At 44.8% G+C, this 20,448-nt stretch overlaps 1 protein-coding gene across 1 annotated transcript in view; it reads left to right on the top strand.

Moving 5' to 3' along the window:
- Positions 1 to 20,448, top strand: part of GRIP2 (glutamate receptor interacting protein 2) — a 282,140-nt gene that overhangs the window by 240,785 nt on the left and 20,907 nt on the right. The window contains exons 10-17 of the mRNA XM_054387208.1: positions 1,726 to 1,851; positions 2,740 to 2,892; positions 3,108 to 3,294; positions 9,205 to 9,350; positions 9,975 to 10,055; positions 18,227 to 18,293; positions 19,071 to 19,216; positions 19,504 to 19,648. Coding sequence (XP_054243183.1) covers positions 1,726 to 1,851; positions 2,740 to 2,892; positions 3,108 to 3,294; positions 9,205 to 9,350; positions 9,975 to 10,055; positions 18,227 to 18,293; positions 19,071 to 19,216; positions 19,504 to 19,648 — 1,051 coding nt within the window. The remainder of the gene's footprint in view (positions 1 to 1,725; positions 1,852 to 2,739; positions 2,893 to 3,107; positions 3,295 to 9,204; positions 9,351 to 9,974; positions 10,056 to 18,226; positions 18,294 to 19,070; positions 19,217 to 19,503; positions 19,649 to 20,448) is intronic.

Genomic DNA, 20,448 nt, shown 5'->3' on the forward strand with positions numbered 1-20,448 from the left:
GCACTTTTTTCTGTTGTCAGATAGGAGCTATGAATGTATAAACAAATAGCAGAGTTTTAATTACTATAAATGGATTAAATTATTTTGTGTATTGCCCATAAGCTCTGTCCCTCATGTTCAAAGTGCTTAATTTTATTATCAACTTTCCTTTTTGTCATGATCTAGCTACATTTATTACTTTCATTTTTGTTTTTAAAGGCTGCCTGCCTCTGACTTTACTTTTAAATATGCAAAATAGAAACCCCAGAGCTGGAAGTGTATTTTTCAAGAGCTTGATAGACTAAGTGTTAAACTCACTGTATGTTTAGCAAAGACTAAATATAGTCACTATACTGGTTGGAAAAGCTGACCTAAATGTTTTGATGCCTGTGATGTACACACACAAAATGGATTTTCACTATTAAAGGAAATCAGGTGACCTTTAGATGACATCTCTGGATGGACTCATTGATTAAACTGCATCCCTGTCCCACCTTTGCACCCTTGGAAAGCTCTTGTAGTACCTACAGTAGTAGCATTTCTGCCCCCTTTGAGGACGCAGAGCCTGGAGGAGATCTCATCCTAGGAAAGTGGTTGCCAGTCATTGTGAGTGGTTGTGAGATGAAGAGCTCTGGAATAACTTGTGGTTGCCATGATGCTTTGCTGTGGGATGCCATTCATGCGTAGGTGAATAAAACAGATACTTGCGGTCTTGCTCATTAGCTAGCAATTCCTCTTGGAATACAACAGATTCAGACAACATGGTGAAGAGATTTAAGAGAGAAAACCCAATGCTGCTGGGCAAGGAAAACCAAACTGACCCTGTACTGCCCAGGGGTAAAAGGGATGTCAGAGCAGACAAGCCTGAGAGGCTATTTGAGGCACTTCAGAGGAGACTTGTGGCATTGTGACTCGATGTCCAAAAGTCACAGTTCCTGGGACAAAGGATTTCCAGATGATGGATATCACACAGCAACAGATTTCTGCCAGCATTTGTTGGGCTGGGGTGAGTGTTGAAGTTAAAGCAGTTTTGTGCCCATGAACAGAATCTGCCCTGTTGGTACCATGTTTTAATTTAATAATGTTTGCCACACCATTGGCATCTTCTCTTGTGTTGGTGGCCTTCTGTAATTGCTTGTAGGCAGGGGTGTATGAAATCCCTTTTGTTCAGGTGATCTGGAGGTGGACCTCTGCTACTCCTCTCTTTTCATCCATCCATATGTGCATTCCTGGCCAAGAGCAGCCCCTAAACAACCAACAGTGAAACCAAGCAAAATGCTCAAAGCAGTCCTTGGCATGTACAGAAGGCGTTTTACCTTGTCCCTGGGAGGGCAGCTCCATCAGCAAGGTGGAAAATAGCACGAGGAGGTTTTGCCAGTGCTGTTAGATAACACTGATGGCCTCTGTGGGAAACTTGTGGCTGGAGGGAGCTTCTGCACGTTGCACAACAGACTGCAAATGGTAATGACATCTGTATGCTGTCAGCATGGCTTAGTCAAGCTGTTGACTCAGGATGTGAAGTTTTTGTGGGGAAGGGGTGGATTTCTGCCACTTTGCATCAAGTGTCATGAGGTTACGTGGGGATGCGTTTTCACTGCTGGTACTTGACACACTGTGGTTGGGTCCTGACTTGTTCAAAGCCAGTGTGAGGCTCTTCTGTACAATTTCCTGGTTTAGGCTTCTTACCTTTTCTTTTTCTCACTTCTTCCTGCCTGTGGTGAATACTGCTCTCCTGGATGCCATCAGTCAAAGTGCAGAAGAGTGACCACCACCACTGCTGGGATCCCTGTGTCAATTACTGTCACACCCACCACCCTGGGCACTGCAAGACTCCCACTTGGAGCCAGACATCTGGACAGGATTACTCTAAATGTAACTTGAGCACATGGGGATGTTATCCCCATCCTTTCATGTGTGCATTCATCTTGTGCCCCTTCATTTCCTTAATACCCAACTCCATAGCCTGACTTGTCATTGGTTTCCTCCTCAGTCACCTGGAGGTTTGTTTCTATGGGTCCAGTGCTGAGATACAAAATCAGTATCTGCAGCCTAGCACACACATACCTGGTAACTGAAACAAGAGTAGTGTCCTGGGCAGACTCATGGTCCCACCCATCCTCTAACCCCACACCCCAGCACCTGGTTTCTTGCAGCAAAGATGAGTTGCTGTGAGACAAGGAGGACATCTCTGTTGGTGCGTGGAAACTTGACATGACAACGCATCCAACTCAGCCACGGTGCCACACAGCATGTTAGCTGCTGGATTATGGCTGCTTCAAAATCTGTAAATCTACCTCCTGCAGGAAGCGAGCTCTGTGCAGCCCCATATTTCTTAGAGCAGTAAGATAGGGAGGAGGAAACATTGCTCTGTCTAAACTTTGAAAAGTAAACAAGGTAGTCTCATTGCCCAGCAGCTTAAGTGTCTCTTTGTATGTTTTTAAGGGTCATTAATGCCATTGTGCCAACCTGATGCTGGCTGTGCTGCATCCATGATGCATTTCTTGTGGCCTAGGTGCTGCAGTAACATGCAGCCCAGTCACTGCAGTCACTGCACACCAGAGAGCAATCTCCATCTGGAGTCCAGGGCTAGTCAGCTGCCCTGTAGCTGCAAACCCAGGACAAGGTTCTCACCTTGTCTTGAGTCCTGGAGCTTGGAAGATGGAGCTAGTCAGACTGCATTAGGTGTTTGATGATCACATTAGGTGAATCCACTGCTGCAGTTCACTGTGCACGTCTTTAACATGCTCTGTATTCCCCCAGCTCTGATGGCTGCCAACTTCTCATCTCCCACCATGAATGTGCAGGGCTTCCCCTGCCAGAACTCGAACACTCTACCTCGCAGCTCCCACCCCATGAGCCCTCGCACCACCATGCTGAGGAGGAGACAGAAGAAGAAGGAACACAAAAGCTCACGTAAGAGAGGCTGGATCTGGATAGGATGGGGCTTGCATGCTTGCCTTGCTGTTCTTGTTGTCCTTACCATTGACTGCTAGCTGGGAGAGGAGCACTTATCTCAGCCATGTCAGTGCATCCTTGGTTACTGTCCTCACCACTGCCACACTGAGGTCTGTAACCAAGACTATGCTGACCATGGCTGCCCTGACCCTCTGCATCTCTTCTCCTCTTAGTGTCACTGGCCTCCAGCACGGTGGGTCCTGGTGGGCAGATAGTCCACACGGAGACAACAGAGGTGGTGCTCAGGGGAGACCCTTTGAATGGCTTCGGACTCCAGCTCCAGGGAGGCATCTTTGCTACTGAAACCCTCTCTTCCCCACCTCTCGTCCGTTTTATTGAGCCCGACAGCCCGGCAGAGAGGTTAGAGACCTTGCCCTTGGATGCTGATGGTGCTGCTGCTGAACATTTCATGGTTTGGTTTGTTTTCTCTCCTCAGAGGCTCATTTAGATATTTACTATCATCCTTGTAATATCTCCCATTCTTCACTGGGCATGGTTTACTGTCACTGCCATTTCTGCACTCGTCGGCTGACCACGGCCTCCCTCGCATCCCAGGTGAACGTCTTGGCACCGGGCTGCGGCTGTTCTGGGAGGAGGAGGAAGGGAGTGTGTGTCTGTGTGAGAGTGCCATTCCCATTCCTTTTTTTTTTTTTGTTTGTTTGTTTCTGTATCTTTGAAAGATAAAGCTTTTGTCTGGGTGCAGAAAGGGGAAAGGTCTAAACAAGTGGCCCCATCAAACAGTTTTCTGCCTGGTGATGTTGTAGCAGAGCCCAGCTATATGAACCAGCCTTAAAGCCAAGATTTTGAACCTCAGAGCGGGGCTTTGATTGAGGAGCAAGTAGGTGTTGCATTTAAGCTCTCTTGCTTTTGGCTCTATAGTGCTGGGAAAAGAGCAGAATAGAAGAGGGACATTAACTGCTGCCTGTCACCCTGGGCACACCTGGACCAATGACTCCTCTGGCAGCTGAGCCACTGTTCAGGAGCTCTGGCTAAACTTTTTCCAATACCCTTGCTGGCTGGATTTAAATTCTGCTCAAGTGTCTGTGCACTACAGCATAGGTGCTCTCTAGTAAGGCTTTTCTTACTTCATGGACCAAGTCCCAGCATGTCTTGAGCACTTGCAGGGTATAAAGGAGAGTTGGTTTTGTTAGTTAAATTAAAAACTGAGGGATGAATGAGCTGGAACTTATACTTCTGTGCTGGTTTTCTTTCCACCTTTGATTTCCCCTGGTGGTCCATCTGCCTAGGGGTGATGGAGGTGCAATGACATGGTAGAACTCAGCAGCTGCTGCAGACCCTTCCTTGGGAGGAGAAGTCTCTAAGAGCCTCATCAACGTGCACTGATGGTTTAGTGTCCCCAAGCCAGCCTGGGAAATAAGCAAAGGTGCAGGGAAAGCACCTCCAAAAGGAAATGCAAGTCCTTGCTGTGCAGCAGATCAATCTCTGTCTGGTAGCTTCTCCAGGCAACCCATGCAGGGGCAGGGAGGAGCATGGGTGCCTGGTGCTTGTGTCTGTGGGGGGGCAGGTACAAGGGGCTGGCACAGGAAAACGTGTTTCCCTGAGTGATACAGGTTACAAGAGATTGCAAAAGCCTTTTGTGGCTTTTGTTTGTTTGTTTCTAAACAGGGTTTAAAAAGGGAAGTGGTGGTGTTTGTTGTTTTTGTTTTTTTAATCCTTTGTTACTGGGGTGAATTTGGCTCACAACGCAAAGCACCAAACTCCTTTTGTAAATCAGGCAACAACAAAACCTGCTGTACCAGTGAAGGAGAGAGATGTGCTGAAATCTGCCTGGCTTTGCTTTATCCTTTTGCCAAGCATGGAGCAAAAGCAGAGACTTGTGGTACAGTTTTGCTTGGCTCTAAACTGTCGACACACTGCTCTCCCTCTTGGCTGCTCACCCAGCAGGATTCATGCTCTCCTGGCTACTGCCTTCTGCTTTCTGGGGGCAGGGAGCAATCCTCTCTGCAAGATCTGATTTTGGGGATTAACTCTGTGGTATGTTTCTGCCTTTCTTAGGCTGTGCTGCTGTTCCTAGCTGGCAGGAAAGTACTACTTTTCCTCCCCATCTTGAAGTGATAAGTGGACTGGGTTTGCAGCAAGGTGAAAAAGGCAATTTTACGTTTTCCTTTCACTTTTTGTTCCTTGCTATCCTACAGGGATTGTTTTCCCCATCTTTCTGAGATACCTTATTCCCTGCTCTTGAGAGGTTCTGCTGTAACTGCAGCCATTAGAACCATTTTTCTCCCCTTTACCGAGCTGGGCTCTCATCCAAAGCTAGGCTACACTCTTTCTTGTGCTGCTGTTATTGCTCTTTGCAGGAGAGGGTGAGGAGTGTGGAGATGGTGAGGGATGCCAGGGATCAGGCTTAGCATCCTGGGTCTGTCCTGCATGTTCATATACTTCCATGCTAGACCTGTGAATCTGAATGTGCTGTTGCACAAGGGCATGATCCACAATTGCTTTGTCCATCTGGCTTGCTGTGGAGGAGCTCCTTCTTGGGCATCTAGCAAGTTTGAGTATTACCAGGGATGAGGGCAACATCACCCTCTTTTCAGGTGGGATGCCTCACATTGATTATCTGCTTCCTGCTAGCTTGTGACAGGCTGTTTGAAGCAAAAGCTCTCACCTGCTTGACTTGTGATTTGCTTCACAGCCAACAGTTGGTAGTAGACCTCCCTCCCCACTTGTTTTGTTTCCTGGGTGCAAGATGCAGCCTTCAAATGGAACAGTGATTCAGCCCCAGTTATCAGCAGGTAGAGTGGAATAGGAAGATCCCTGACATCTCCTCTTAGCTGCCTTGAAACACATAACTTTTGTGTCCTTCCTTCCCCAGCTGTCATTGACAGCAGTGGGAGAGTATCTGGCTTCTCCATCCTGCTATCCAAAATCAATGCTTCCTGCTGAGTTACGTGTTTCCTAGCTCTGCTCAGACACAGTTGTTTGATCATTGTGTTTCTGGCTTTTGGATATGAATAGTTTGCAAAAGGAAAATTTAGCAGCTGGGTGAAGCTGTCAGCAAAGCTTTGATCTTTGGGGGCTGGGACCCGCCTGCCAACATGCACCCAAACAGTTGTACTTGCACACACAGACCTGCATGCTGACCTGTACCCACCAGCTCAGGGGCATGTGAGGGCACAATGTATCAGATTCTGCAGCCAGCAATGTGGCTGTGGTCACAGCTGCTACTGCCCACCCCATAACTGGAGTGATGATGCTGAGTAAGATCTTTAGCTCATATCATGCCCAGGGGTTACATATGCACTGCTGTGTGCCTAGCAGGACACCTCCACTGCTCAGTTGCTGTGTTTGAGCCCAAGGAATGAGTCATGACAAAATGCAACCCCAGGGAGACCTTCCCATCATGGACTCAAACACATACACAGGGCTGTTTTTTCACTCCAGGAGATGCTGGTACTCTTGTTTTCTCTGACTTTAAAGCACTTCTCTTCCCATGATCTCAAAGCACTTTGTGAGCTCTGGTGTGAAGAGTGCACATCTCTGAGACAAATGCTGTCTCCTGAGAAAGCCATGCAAAAGGTTTGTGTAGGTGCCCACAGCAGAGCCAAGGAGATGTCTGCAGGAGCCTTGCTCCCTAGGCTCTGCTCCCAACACAAGGACAGATGACAGCTGGAAACTGGCATCTCTAAAATTATTCTGAAGGTTAACAAGGCATCAATGGATCCAGAGGGTTGTGGCTTCACTCCACAGATATTTATAAACCTACCAGACTGAGGCTTAAACAACTGTGATTGACTGAGACTAACAGTAAAAGAAATAAAATACTTCTGACCTGAGAGAACTATTGGCTGTAAAACACCCAGGCAAATCTGTCTCGAGTGAAGAGACACAAGAAACTATTGCTTTGTGAGAAGGCAGCTCTGGTGGAAAGGTGACAAATGCTTACTTTGATGTCACATAAAAGTATTCTGTGATCTCCCAGCTCCTGTGCCTAAAACAGTGATGACACCACTGCTTGTGTGACCTTGAAATGATCGTGATATTTGTGTGATACTGATTCCTCCTTTACAAAACGTGCCTTGTGGCCATAGCCAAAGAGCTCTCAGAGCTGCAGGAGGCATCTCTGTTGTACTCCTTGCCATCTTCATGCTTGTAAGCTGCTTTTTCCAAGTGCATCTGTGGCTGCACAGCCACAAGTCCAGGGAAGGACTGTAATTAAACTTGATGTAATTTATTCGCAAGGGTGGATTCATTTGTACACCATGGAGTTGTCTGTCCTAATCCAAGTCTCCTTGAACAAACGGTTCTGAGTGTACCTCCCATAGAACAGCCAGTGTTTTTCCATGGATGACATGAACTCAGGCAGCAGCAGGAATATCCTACAAGTTTCACAGGATCACAGGATGGAGGTGGACCTATGGAGGTTACCAAGTCCAACCCCCCTGCCAGAGCAGGACCACATAACCATATAATCTAGTGCAGGTCACACAGGAATGCATCCAGAGGAGTCTTGAAAGTCTCCAGAGGAGACTCCACAACCTCTCTGAGGAGCTGGTTCCAGTGCTCTGTGACCCTTAGAGTAAAGAAGCTCCTCCTCATGTTGTGGTGGAACCTCCTGTGCTGTAGTTTATATCCATTGCCCCTTGTCCTTGTTTAATACCTTCCTTTCAGTAAAATCACCTCCTTAGGCTCTCTCCAAACCTGCTCATACCTCAGTTTTTGATGGACCAGCTGCAAAAGCTGCTGTGCATTTTTCTTTAATTTGGATGAGTGTACTTTTTTTTCTGGATAAACCTGGCCTTTCATATACATCCTGTTGTTTGAAGGTGAATAATACAGCCTGAGTCTGTTGCCTTTGATGGGATCTTCATGTGTCTGGAAGCTGTGGTACCATGCTTTCCTACAATTGAATCAGGTGTGAGTGACAAAGAGTGGCTGGAAGGATTAGTGAAAAACAAGCTGTTTTCTGTGAGATGTCAGTGGAAGCTGACATTTAGAAAGGAGAGGGCAAAGGATGTGCTTGATTACTAAGCAGGAGAGGAATAAAGTTTCTCTGGAGAAAGCTCAAAACAGGATAAGTGTTGCCTTCTGGGAAATCTAGGAGGTATAATAACTCAAATGTTGAGATGAACCTTAGACTTGCTCCCATAACCCTCAATCTCTTTTGGAGACCACTCTGTAACCTATGTTAATGATGGATGAGGAATGATTTCCCAAGGTTTGCTCAAGTGGGCAGACTCATAAGGCATCTGAGGAATGAAAAATTGGAAAAGATATGATTATAAGGAACAACTGATGAAATGGTATGGAGGAGAAGGAAGAGGAGTGATTGCCTGTAGGGAACACTGCACTCCTGATTTTGTAGAGGCACAAACCAGATTAGCTGTGGGAGAATTGTCTTGTTGGTGTTGCAGTGTAGTTTAAAAAGAAAGGGGTGTGCATGTGAATTGTGAAATGGTTCATGTGTGAAACTACCTTGGTTATAAATATAGTGGGGTCCCAAGAGACAAAGCATGTGGTAGCAATGTATCTCCAGCATAGCCTTGTCATCAGTGTTTTTATTTCCAAAGTAAAAGACCTGATGATCTCTGTTCCTGGAGAAAGTAGGTCTGAACCAGAAGCCCCAAAGGAGCAGTTGTGGTTGTAGTGGTGAGTTGCTGTGTGGGAATAATATTGGTTTTTCAAGGCAGTTAAACTGTATCAATGCACACTTGGCTTCCAGGAATGCAATTACAAGGGGTAAATGATTAGCCAATCTGCTGAGACATTTCAGTGAGTTCTTTGGATTGGAGTTTCAGTGTTAGCCATGTATTAAGCAGAGGAATCTGTGCAATTTTTGGTCCCATTAGTTTGGCTTGCAGAGGGTGCAAGCACGTGGAAAGAGCTGTGTGCTGTTAGATATGTTTAGGAGAGCACATGCCCTTTCACTTATCACTCTCATCTCTTGGCCATGATGTTGACTTGTAGGAAGGTGAGGGTTGCCTTTCTTTTTCCTGGATGTTGCAGGAAATGTGACCAAAAACATTTTTTTTAACAGTGAAGTATATTTAAGCAAGCCACAATGACTTGCTGCCTTGTGACCTTCCAGGGTCTCTCTGCATTGCAGCATCTCTTGCAGAAATTACCTTCTCTTTGGGGCTCCTTCTGCAGGGTTTGTCACTGCTCTGTGTGTCTTGTAACAGATTTGCCTGGCAAAGGTAACCAATGGCTGGTTGTGAATTTATTTTGTTTTGTTTTGTTTTGTTTTGTTTTTTTTCCTCTTTTTCCCTGCTTCCTTGCTCCTTTTCCCTCTTTTCCCAATGTGGACTGCAGATGTGGGCTGCTACAAGTAGGAGACAGAGTCCTTTCTATCAATGGCATTGCAACTGAGGATGGGACTATGGAGGAAGCTAATCAACTTCTGCGTGATGCTGCGCTCACGAACAAAGTGGTGCTCGAGATTGAGTTTGATGTTGCAGGTAAGTTGCCAAAGAAATTGCTGCTCCTCACTAACAGAAGAACTCTGCCAGTGCATTTGCTAACCCACAGAAGGGAGTGTATTCACACAAATACAGGAGGTTTCAGCTAGTGCTCCAAGGGAAGAGTGAGAAGATCCTGTGAGGACCTTTACCAGATCTTGCTGTTCTCTAATATCCACTGAGATGGAGGGGCCCTTCTCTGATCCTTTTAGAAATGCCTTGTAGTCACTACTTGGCTGAGATAAGCTCAAGAAGTAGATGAAGAAGCCATCTACATTTTAAGTATTTGCCCACTATTATGAATAATATTTATTTTAATTTGAGGCCTTGAAGCAAGGATGGACCCAGAGCTATTGGACAGATCTAAAATGCAGCTTTGTATTACAGTTTTCCCCTTTACATTGACAGAGCTGCCTCAGTCTTGAAATACAGTGTGATGTGAGCACTTCAGCTGATCTTCAGAGCATCTATTTTTAATGAGAATCCAAACCCTTGTTTGAACCAATAAAGCTGAGTTTTATGGGCTTGCTTTTCTTAGTTCCAGAGAAACCATCCAGCAACTGAAAATTCTCTTTTTATTTTTTTTTCTCCTGTTTTCCTTCTTGTCTCTTTGTGGTTTTATAGAGTCTGTCATACCCAGCAGCGGTACTTTCCACGTTAAATTGCCCAAGAAAAGAGGTGTAGAGCTTGGAATTACAATCAGCTGTAAGTATTGCTCAGACTTGCACTAGCAGTTGCAAGAGCCTTCTGCTTTCCACCTTGGCACATCAGAGGGACCCAACAGAGAGAGAGAAGATTATGTGGGGTTTCCTGGTAGCACTCACAATGCTCATTATCTATCCCAAACTGAATTAGATGTGTGGTTTCTGCCTTCATGAGCTGGTGGCTGCAGAGAAAAGCACCTGCATGAGGGGCTGGGGCAAAGGAAGAGTCTGTGCTGCAGATTAGTAACATTTTATTATTGATAGGATTATTTCTATTTCCTTGCTCACAGTTGTGTGATATTCCTTTTAAAAAAGAATTGCTGGATCTGGTAGGAGCCTTGCAGAGAATGGGGGAGGGAGGAGAGCAAGTGTAGGGTGAATCCATAGATTGAAGGGTAGAGAGGGAAAATTGCCAAGAGGAGGAGGATGAAGAGGGTGGCAGACATTGGAGATAGGGGAAGGGACTTCAGGGATGGGAGAGTGCTGGGCAGGGCTTGATGGGAGTTCTTGTATTGACTAAACCCAGCCACAGAGGAGGACATCCACATGCTAGGATCTGGTGGGCACTGAGAGGAGACGTAAAGTTTTCCTTTCTTTTTCTCTCTTCTCTGCTCACTCAATTAATTAGTTTTGTTTCTCTTCTGAAGCATATTTTTCATTTAAAAATCTTGTGGCCTTTTTGGAGAGGATGTTGTAAGGGAATGATATAGAGAGATGCATCCCAAATTTCTGGCTAATCTGGGGTCCTGTTTTGCCTTGCATCTGTGAATTTTTCCCTTATGGTTCATGTGAGCATGTCTCAGTTACTCATCCCTCTTTCACTGCTGGATAAATTGAGTTGAATCATCTCATGCCCAGAGGCTGTCACCACCTCCCAGCTGAAGCAAAGCAGCTTCTGAAACTGCAGTAATGGGGTCTTGCATCTAAGGCATCAGGAGCATGGACCTAGCTATGTCTGTCTGGGGAATGGAGTCTCTAAGGACACTTCAAACCTAGTTTTCATTAAAATAGATAAGCTGTTTGCAATTACATCTTGGCATTTACAGCATTACTCAGTGAGTTAATTGAAGGTGTTCTGGTCTAAGTGGGGTGATTCTCAGGAGTGACTTCAACATCAGCAGGAGGATGGCTTTGCACCCTCTGCTATTTCTTCTCCCTCTTCCCAGCTTTCCCTGTTTGTGCCAGAAGGATAACCCTGAGAAATAACAGCAGAGTATTTAACATTTGACTTGGTAGCAATTACTGTCTGAAGACATCAAAGTGCTTTCTGAAAGCAGCAGGGTACCTGTAATGACATTTCACTGGTGGGGGAGCAGAGCACAGTGCAACAGCCCAGCTTGTGCTGCACTCCCAGCCTGCTGCCCTGCCACTGCATTGGCTTTATGCTCTTGGGTAGCAACCTAGGACAATGGATAGGGCAGCAAAAAACTTCTGGCTTGAGCATGGCTAGGGTTTCACCCCATTTAAGCTTCAAAGCTTAGACTGTGTCTGGGGATGGAGAGCAAAAGGAACTCAGGAGCTGCTGGCAAGAATATCAGCTTTTATTTATGGAGTCTTCTTTGAATGGGATCTGCTTCAGATGTGCATTTACACTTCAAACGTGTTTTTATGTTAAAAATGTTTTCAGTTTAAATTTGTTTAGAAAATTGATTTCACGCATTGTTCTGAAATCACCACTAAATAATAAGAAACTGACCCCTGAGTTTTAAATAGTTAGATAGCCATTATCCAACTACAAAGCAGTTTTTTAGCAATATAATAGATTCAGGCTTTTTGATTCCTGAACATGTTTGCAGGAAATAGTTTAAGTAATGCACACACATAAACTTAAGGTATATTTCAGTCCTCTGCTGAGTCAAAGGCAAAATTATATTTACAAATGCAGCAAAAGACAGCAATCCAGAAAACGCAGTGGCAAGGAGATGGGAGTTGAATCCTAATTTTGTTTTCAGGTGTTATTCTGCATAAGCCAATGTCCACATGAGCCTTAGCAAATGAGATCATCATTTTGTGACTCTGCCTCTGGCTGGGCAGATAAATACACTACTTTCAGACATTAGAACCAAAGAAAGCAGCCTTATGGTAAGTGTCTTTTGCAGAGACATGATGTGCATGCAGGAGTGTGATATGAGCAGCAAGAGAAAAGAGGTAAAAATAGTTCTCTCTTTTGCACAGTTCCTCCCAGTTCTGCTGATTTGAATGCTTCTATAGGTCTAGAAACATCTTTTATAGCTTTCCTTCTGATAAGGAAAAGCAAATAGCTGCTGTTGTAAAGTAGGGGGCTTGGTTTGTTGCCCTCACACATTGGATTCCTGTTCCCTGCTCTGTAAAACAAGATGACAAACTGGAGGGGTCAGTAGAAGACACCCTGCACTCTTGTGGTCACAGAATTGGGTTTGCTCATAACATTTGTGGTTCAGCTACACTCTAGGTGAAAGGGGAGTTGCTTTCATTGAGTTTTACCTCTCAGCTTCAGCAGGCTCATCTGGAGTTAATGCCTCAGGCTAGGAAGGTTTGCTGCTGCTTTCTCACGGGGACAGAAAGTGTTAGGACCTCATCAGAGGAGCACTACAGAAATAAAAGCGATCAAGTTCTTGCTGTGCTGTGGCTCTCAGAGCTAATTGGGAGATGAGCTAAGTAACAGGAGGGAGAGCAGGGTTCTTGATGGATGTGTTGGAAGAATTCATGTAATGGAACTGGCTGCAGGAGGAACTGTAAATCTGTTGGAAAGCCTCATAAAAGAGTGGAAAACCCAGGAGGCTTTTGTATGAGGAGGGCAGGCACTGCTGGTTCTGGGGTGAACATACACAGAGGGTTTTTACTTGCTCCTGATAAGGGGTTGATATTTGCTGAGACCATTTAGTCTTTTCCAAGGTCTCAGGGTTTTCCAGAATGAGCAGCCTTGGACTGGGCAAGACCTCAGTTGTGATCTGTGTGCACAGCAGGGTTTCTTCCCCCTGTTCAAACAGTGTGGCAAAAGGATGCAGTAAATCAAGACACATGATGCAAATGCCTGCATATAGCATTACTTCCCCTTCCATTTCCCAAAGGATGAATAGGAAATCCAGGAGGTGAGGCTGTCACTGACCGTACTTTGCCTTTCTGTGGTACCTCTGTGCCCTCAAGCCTCCTTTCAGTCTCCTACACTTGCTAAATGAAAATTAGCAAAGCAAAACACTGAAGCTGCCACATGTGTGCTTCTTTCAGGAGCAAAGGGACAAGAAGCCAGCAAAATCCTTCTCATGTTGTCCATGCTTGAGTGGCTCAGTTTCTGTCCCAGGGAGAAAGCTGCATTTCTTTGGAAGCCAGCTGCTCTGGTTGAAGGGTAGTGTTCACTTCCTTCTGCTCTTCGTGGTTCAAAGCACTGTGTGGGCTGTGAAGCTCCCTTGTGTGCAGGAACCTCTGAGGTGCTCTATATGATGGGGATGCAAAGATGTTCAAACTGAGATTTTTGACACAGAGATGTGAAGATTTGGCTTTTGGAAGCCTGAACTACTCCTCTCCATTAGCTGAACACATGCCTTAAGTGCTCTGATCTTGCTGTCTGCGTTCAGTTCTAATGACACAGTTACGGCTTTGTAGGTTTTCTGTAAATCTCTCACAAATTAATATCTCCAACTGTGAGAAGGTAATAGTGGTGCATTCTTGTCTGTTCGATACCTGACCTCTTAAAATAAGATATGGATTCGTTATTACTGTGGAAAATGATAGTTGATTATACTGAAGTTTGCGTTTTTGTGGTTTGAGGGGTTTTGTTGTTGTTGTTGTTGTTTTGGGTGGAGGTTTTTTTGGTGTGGTTTTTCATGTTTCAAGGTTTTTTTTTTTTTTTCTGTCTCAAATATCTTTTCCAAGGGCCAGTTGTGGAATTTGCTGCGGGGTACAGCAAGCAGTGTTGCTGTTTGAACAGATATGGAAATTACCATCCATTTTAGATATGCATTAATGCTTTATAGAGGATGTTTATCAAATTACCTGTATATATCTTAACAAATCAATTCCTGTGCCCTTGGCATGAAGTCCTGCAGATAAGGAGCAGGCAGTAGATCTGCTTGCTGGTGATAAAACCGGAATTTGAGTAGATGTATAACTGCGATTAAGTCGCTTAAGCAGTGTAATCACTGTCCTAGAGAGAAGATGGATCAGTGAGCTGAGCAAATCTAGCTTTGCTGGTGCTGGATTAACCTGGGACCTGCTACTAGCCAGGCAGAGTGTGGCTGTGACCGGCAGCATGCCTGGCAGCTGCTTTCCTACCCCCTTGCTAACACTGCAGCTTCGATTGAGATTTGCAGCTGATTCACTCTGGTGCCAATACCAAGGTGGGATATTATATCTTGGTTTTGCTACCTGGAGATTTTGAAAGGAAATAGATTTGCAGTAGGGCAAATATCCTGCTGAAGGCACTAATAATATATGCACCTGCTGCTCAAACTAATGAATTATTAGAGGAAAAGGTTTGGTACTTGGGGTTTTGATTTTTTCACTGCTGCTTTTTGTAACTGACTCTGATTTGCTTTTATTCCTTTTCTCATTCGTTAGCTATCCTGAGATTATTTGCTTTCTGATTCTGTTTGTGGGTTCCTGTTTATAAATGCTTGCTTTCTCAAATGTATCCTTGTGGCACGATTACAATTTCTTTAATTACACTTAGGCAGAGTGCTGCTATGGCTTGGTCACTAGCAAAGGGCATTTATAATGGTTTGATGCAAGCACTATGTGCTCGTGCTCCTTGGAGGGGAATAATTTACCAACATCAGTCATTAAGCATTCTATTAAAAACACAAACTGGACATGTGTTCCTGGCCTTGTCATCCATCACAGAGTAAACACCAAGCGAGCCAGAATCCCAGCAGAGGTGGTGAGAGGCTGAAAGCAATTTATAAAAAGTAAATAACAGTATTGATCAATTCACCTTTTTATCACTGCCCTGTCACCACCACCCAGCAGTGGTTTTGTTTTGAGTTTTTGCCCTGTGCCACACTTCTGCCTCCAACAGCTGTTGATTTATGGAGCGTTTTCTGGGCCACTGGAGCAGATTTAAACTATCTTTTTTACTGGTAAACGTGCAAAAAATACAAATGTATCTGAAAAAAGGCTTACTTCTACCTGAGGTCGTTTGCCCTGGCAGATGGAGGCCACAAGCAGAATACCTGCCAAGAAGGAGCATGACTTTCTGCGCTCCAGCTTCTGCCTCTTTGCCTCTATCCATCTCTGCTCTTGACTCCCTTTGCTGCTGTCTCCGTTTTAAAGACAGGAAGATAAGACCTGGAGGCAAGGCTGGGTGTACAAACCCTGCAGCAAACAGAATTACTAAGGCAGCATCCTTTGAAGAGAAATAACTACATTGTCATCAGAAACAAATGGATAAAGAGGCTTTACTCATCTGTGCAAGTGTCTTAACTCCAAATACCACAGCCCTAATAAAATAATCATGTACTTGAAGCAGGCAAATTAGAAATGAAAATCTCACCAGGGATGTAATACCTGATGCCTCTGACCTAGGCTGAACCACCACTTCAACGAAATTGCAGCTCCCTCACCTGTAGACAGGGAGCTGTCACACAGAGGCATTTTGTTACCCTGTGTGGACTGCCCAGGACTGTTAACAAATGTGTGCCAGAGTGGTAGGGGTAGTTGGGGGCAGCCTAGTCCCAGATGCTGGGGTGTAAAGCTCGATGGGCTCTCTGCTGTGGCACTGGGAAGGGCATTGGGATGAGAAAAGTGAATTTAAGCAGTTAGCAACTGCTAGTTTTCAGATAGCACAGCAAGTGACTATCTTAACTTTGTATCTTATGCCTCTTGAGAGAGAATGATCATTCATTCAGTCCTGCTAATGTACCCTAAAGATTTGTAGGTGTTGACTAATAATGATGGTTTTATAAAACTTTTCCATTTTGTACTAAGTGATTATTTAAACCAGAGAGCTACCATTTCATAAAGTTTGGATGCTCTGATGGTAGGGACAATTGTATGCAGCTGGACATGGCTCTTCCATTTCAAGAAAATCTGTTTGGAAAGCACAACTTCCCAAAACCCCACAAACAAACTCCAGAATTTATCTTCCTTAAAACTTGATTTGTTTTCTAATGGACAAAGTTCTCGGTTTGCACTTTTCCTTCTGATACAGGAAGCTTGTGCTGCATTCAGTGCTCACAGCAATTGTGGAGCTGAAGAAGGGTGAGATCTTGCTCTCTGCTTAGAGAGTGACCATGGGCCAGATCCTCCCACATGTTGCAGGGCTTGTAAGACAGACCCTGAGATAAATACCATTTCTGCAGAGCCTGAGGCATGTTGTTGTCTATACTTATTTTTTTTAATTTTTCCCCTCTTTTTCACCCAGTCTTTGTTTTTTTTGAGAGTTCCCAGTTTCCAGACACGTCATACCAGCTGTGCCTGGGTCAGTTTTATGGATGATCATCCCCAGTGCACCACCATGACTGTGGAAATCCTCTCTAACCCCTTTCTGTCATACTGTCTCTGCTTTGAAACTGGTAAACAAACCTTGCAATGAAAAGTATTTTTGCTAACCTGGATCACTTTGACAGAACCAGGCTAGGGAGTGATTAAACATGCAGCAAAGCCAGCCTGACCCAGGGCTCAGGGTGTGCTAACAAGGTCTGCCATCACCACTGTTCACACCGCCACATTGTAAACATCTCAGCAGCAACTACACCTCCTAGACTGAAAAAGAGAACAGCAACAGTAATAGCAGGGTGATTGATTTCTGTCCCCTGTGCTGTTAGCCTTCTTAATCAGAGGGGGATTTTCTTCATTGATTTTAGCTGTTGCACCCTCTCCCTCCCTCTCACCACTTGGCTTGACCTGGTGAGTGTCAGTCTATCTGCTGGCTGGTCCATGCCATGGACAGGTTGAATCTAGGCATAAGCCCTCAGTCAATCTCTACAACCCATCTGCTTCTTTTTGACCCCTAGATACAAGCTGAACATGAGCGTCCAGACCAGAACTGCCTGGCACCACAATCCTGTTAAGACATGGGAAAAATAATTTTCCCAGTCTGTTATCATTCAGCAGTCATATTGCTGTGACTATTATAAAATCAGTCAGGGTCTACTCTTTACTATCTGACCTAACTTTTGTACTCAGCCCTGCTATGACTGGGATTGGCTTTCTGCTCGGTTCAGTACAGAAGGTTTAGTTGTATCGGAGTGGGTTAACACATATGTTTGAAAATCTCGTAATGTAAATAGCAGAAAGATCTAGAGCAAAGAGCTTGGTAAGAGGAAGTGCTTGTTCCTTTCTCTCTGACTTTCTGGGGTGTTCTTTGACTGCTGTTCAGGCAGGTGGATCTGTGTGGTTGATGCCACGTGCCTCACAGATATTTTGATCTCTGACCTGTATCTGATATGTTCAGATGCTGTGAGTTTCTTCCTTCCCACGCAGTCTTTGCTGAGAAGCTCTGTCAGCTTTAAATGAGACAATGCAATTCCCATAGCAAGACAGGAGGGAATGACACATGGTGAAAAGGATGCTCTTGGCATATGTTTGGTGTATGGATGGCAGAGAGGTCAGGAGAGGTTTGAGTCAGATTTTTCAAGACGGCAGCAGGTCTTGTAGGCAAATTTGAAAATGCAGATGCTCCCAGAGATGTGTACTTGCATCTGACTGAAAAAGTTATTAAGGTCAGGCAGAAGAGAGGAACTGGAAACCATTCCTTCCAGCTCTAGCACAGAGACCAGTCCTGATTTATCTGGTTGTTTGGTGAAGTGGCCTGGTGAGCTGAACCACCTAGAAAACAATGTTTTATCTAATTTTTCCCAGATTCTTTGCCACCTGGAAAATTTCCCAGCCCACTTTGCTTCAAGAGACACAAATGTTTATATTAACCACAGTGCTAGTGTCAGAGGTGTGGGTGAGTGGGTGTTTAGCAATGCTGGGATTGGGCAATCCTACATCTTGCTGCTGGATACCACATGTCCTTCCCTTCAGAAGAAGTCTAAAGAGCACAGCTAGCCAACTCAGGCAAATGGTAACCAGCAAACTTTTGGGATTTACTTCTCTTTTTTTCCTGGTCTGGCTTCAAGTTCAAGTGCAAAGAATCATTTTGCCAAGGGGATATAAATTTCCTTTCCTTATGACTCCTTCTCCCCACTAACCATCCCCATCCTAGATAGCAGACTCAATACCATTCTTTGTACCCATGTGTGTCTTTTGCAGCGGCAAGCAGAAAGCCTGGAGAGCCTTTGATCATCTCTGACATCAAGAAGGGGAGCGTAGCACATAGGTGAGCACAGAATTTTCCATCTGCCAAACCCGTTACAAATGTCCAGCCCAGTAATGAGAGGTAGAATGGCACCCAAGCACTAGAACATGGGTCTGGATTTTGTCTCAGCCCTAGAGGTTTGTCTTGGACCACAGTAGGATTTGTAAGCAAAACTGTCTGTGTTGAAGCAAGAGGATTGAGCTAATGGAGAGTGTGGTCAGAACACTGATTCAGATGTCTGCTGACTCTATAGGAGATGGATATTTAGCATTTAAAAGCACGTGGTAAAGGGCTTCATATATTGTCTAAGGTGCTCTGTTCAGCAAGTGGTTTACCATATCTCAGCTCCTGCTCAGGTGAACAGAGGGGAGTGAATTGTGCGCACTGGTGGAGAACTGTGCAGATAACTCAACATTTATTGACTTAACCTCTGATCCCAACACCTCACTGGAAAGCTTTCAGAGGAATTTAGTGCTGCTGGAGTGCTTGTTTCTAAGAGTGCTCATACAGGAGTATGACAGAGCATCTGTCAGTTAAACATCAGGCATTTTTCAGTGCTGTAGGTTACTCAGGCTGTACACCTAATCTTCCTGCCTTGTTCTGTGTTGATGCACACTCTACTCAAACTTCCTCTCTTTAAGTTGCAGTTGTCCCAGACTCCAGTCGTTGTTGTTTCCCAGAAAAGATCAAGGACAGCAAAAAGTTAATACTGTCCTTGCCACTGCAGGACTGAATGTGTCATGGGATCTGAAAGGCAAATACAAATGTACTTTTAGTTTTCTTTTCCTTTCCACGTAGAACTGGCACCTTGGAGCCGGGAGACAAGCTGTTAGCCATTGATAACATCCGACTCGACAATTGCTCAATGGAGGATGCTGTGCAGATTTTAAGGCAGTGTGAAGACCTGGTCAAATTGAAGATTAGGAAGGATGAAGATAACTCTGGTACAGAAATGATGCAAACTGGTGCCTGTCCACTGTAATGACATTTCCCAGTAGGTAGTGCAAACTGGAAAAGATAAGGGCTGCTGCCTGCCTGGTCACCACTTTCCAACTGATTATACTCTATTTTTGTTATTCTGACCTTAAATGGAGTCTGGAAGGTTAAAATCTTATTTGGTATGAGCATGGCTGAAGACCTCAGATTTTTGCTTCTAAATGTTGCAAGTCTTTCCTCTGACCTTTTTCGTGTGGCTAATTAAAAACCTCATCATTCCTGTTTTCTCTTTCAGATGAGCAGGAGACAACCGGTGCTATTATCTACACAGTGGAACTGAAACGATATGGTGGCCCCTTGGGAATAACCATCTCTGGAACAGAGGAACCTTTTGATCCTATCGTCATTTCAGGCTTGACTAAACGAGGGCTGGCAGAAAGGTGAGATTCGGGGGGAGAGAGATTGATGTGGAATGGGATCTTGAACTTTTCCAAGTTCCCTCTGCTGGCATAAACTCGTGTTAGATGTTTTAGCCTGCTAAAATGGAAAGATGCAATGAAGGTATGAAGCACTGTGAAGCACAGTGTTTGGGTCTGTGTAGTTAGGGCAATGAGGGAGGCTCAGAGCACTTCTGGAAAAGTCAGATCCAGCATGTCAGTTAAATGCAGCAGCTGGAAACAGGTATTTATCTGCCCTTCTTCCACAGAGGTGCTCTCTGGTCTGTGATTTCCCATGCACATCCTGTGTGGGAGAGTGCCTACCCTACCCACAAAATCATCATAGACTGCTATCCTGGACTTCACCTATGGGTAAACTGTGGCTTACAGCCATGACAGTGGTGTGTCATGCTGAAACCACAGATCTCAGAAGTCTTCTGACCCATTGGTGCTGGTTGCCAAATCTATTTTGTGTGGCTATATCTCAGTGCAGAGCTGGCATGCCTCAAGCAGCAGACTTTTATACAGGATAAATATTGTTGCATACTTACCTTCAGCAGCCAGGGAGGTTGACTCTGTGTGTGTGCTTGTATTGGAATATATGTGGATATGTGGGATTTAAAGGATAGGGAATTGCTGAGAATTTAAGGTGGAACTGAGTCATACACTGTGTCTTAATGAATCTGTCTGTCTGGTAGCCGTGACTTGTAAACAGATCGTTTCAGCAGTCCTGACTCACACTTCTCATAGGGGTTGCTTTACCCTGTGCTGCCTGACAGAACAGCAGCAAAAAACTCCTGAAC

Source organism: Indicator indicator, chromosome 15 (assembly GCF_027791375.1).
Source record: "Indicator indicator isolate 239-I01 chromosome 15, UM_Iind_1.1, whole genome shotgun sequence".
Classification (NCBI taxonomy): Eukaryota; Metazoa; Chordata; class Aves; order Piciformes; family Indicatoridae; genus Indicator; species Indicator indicator.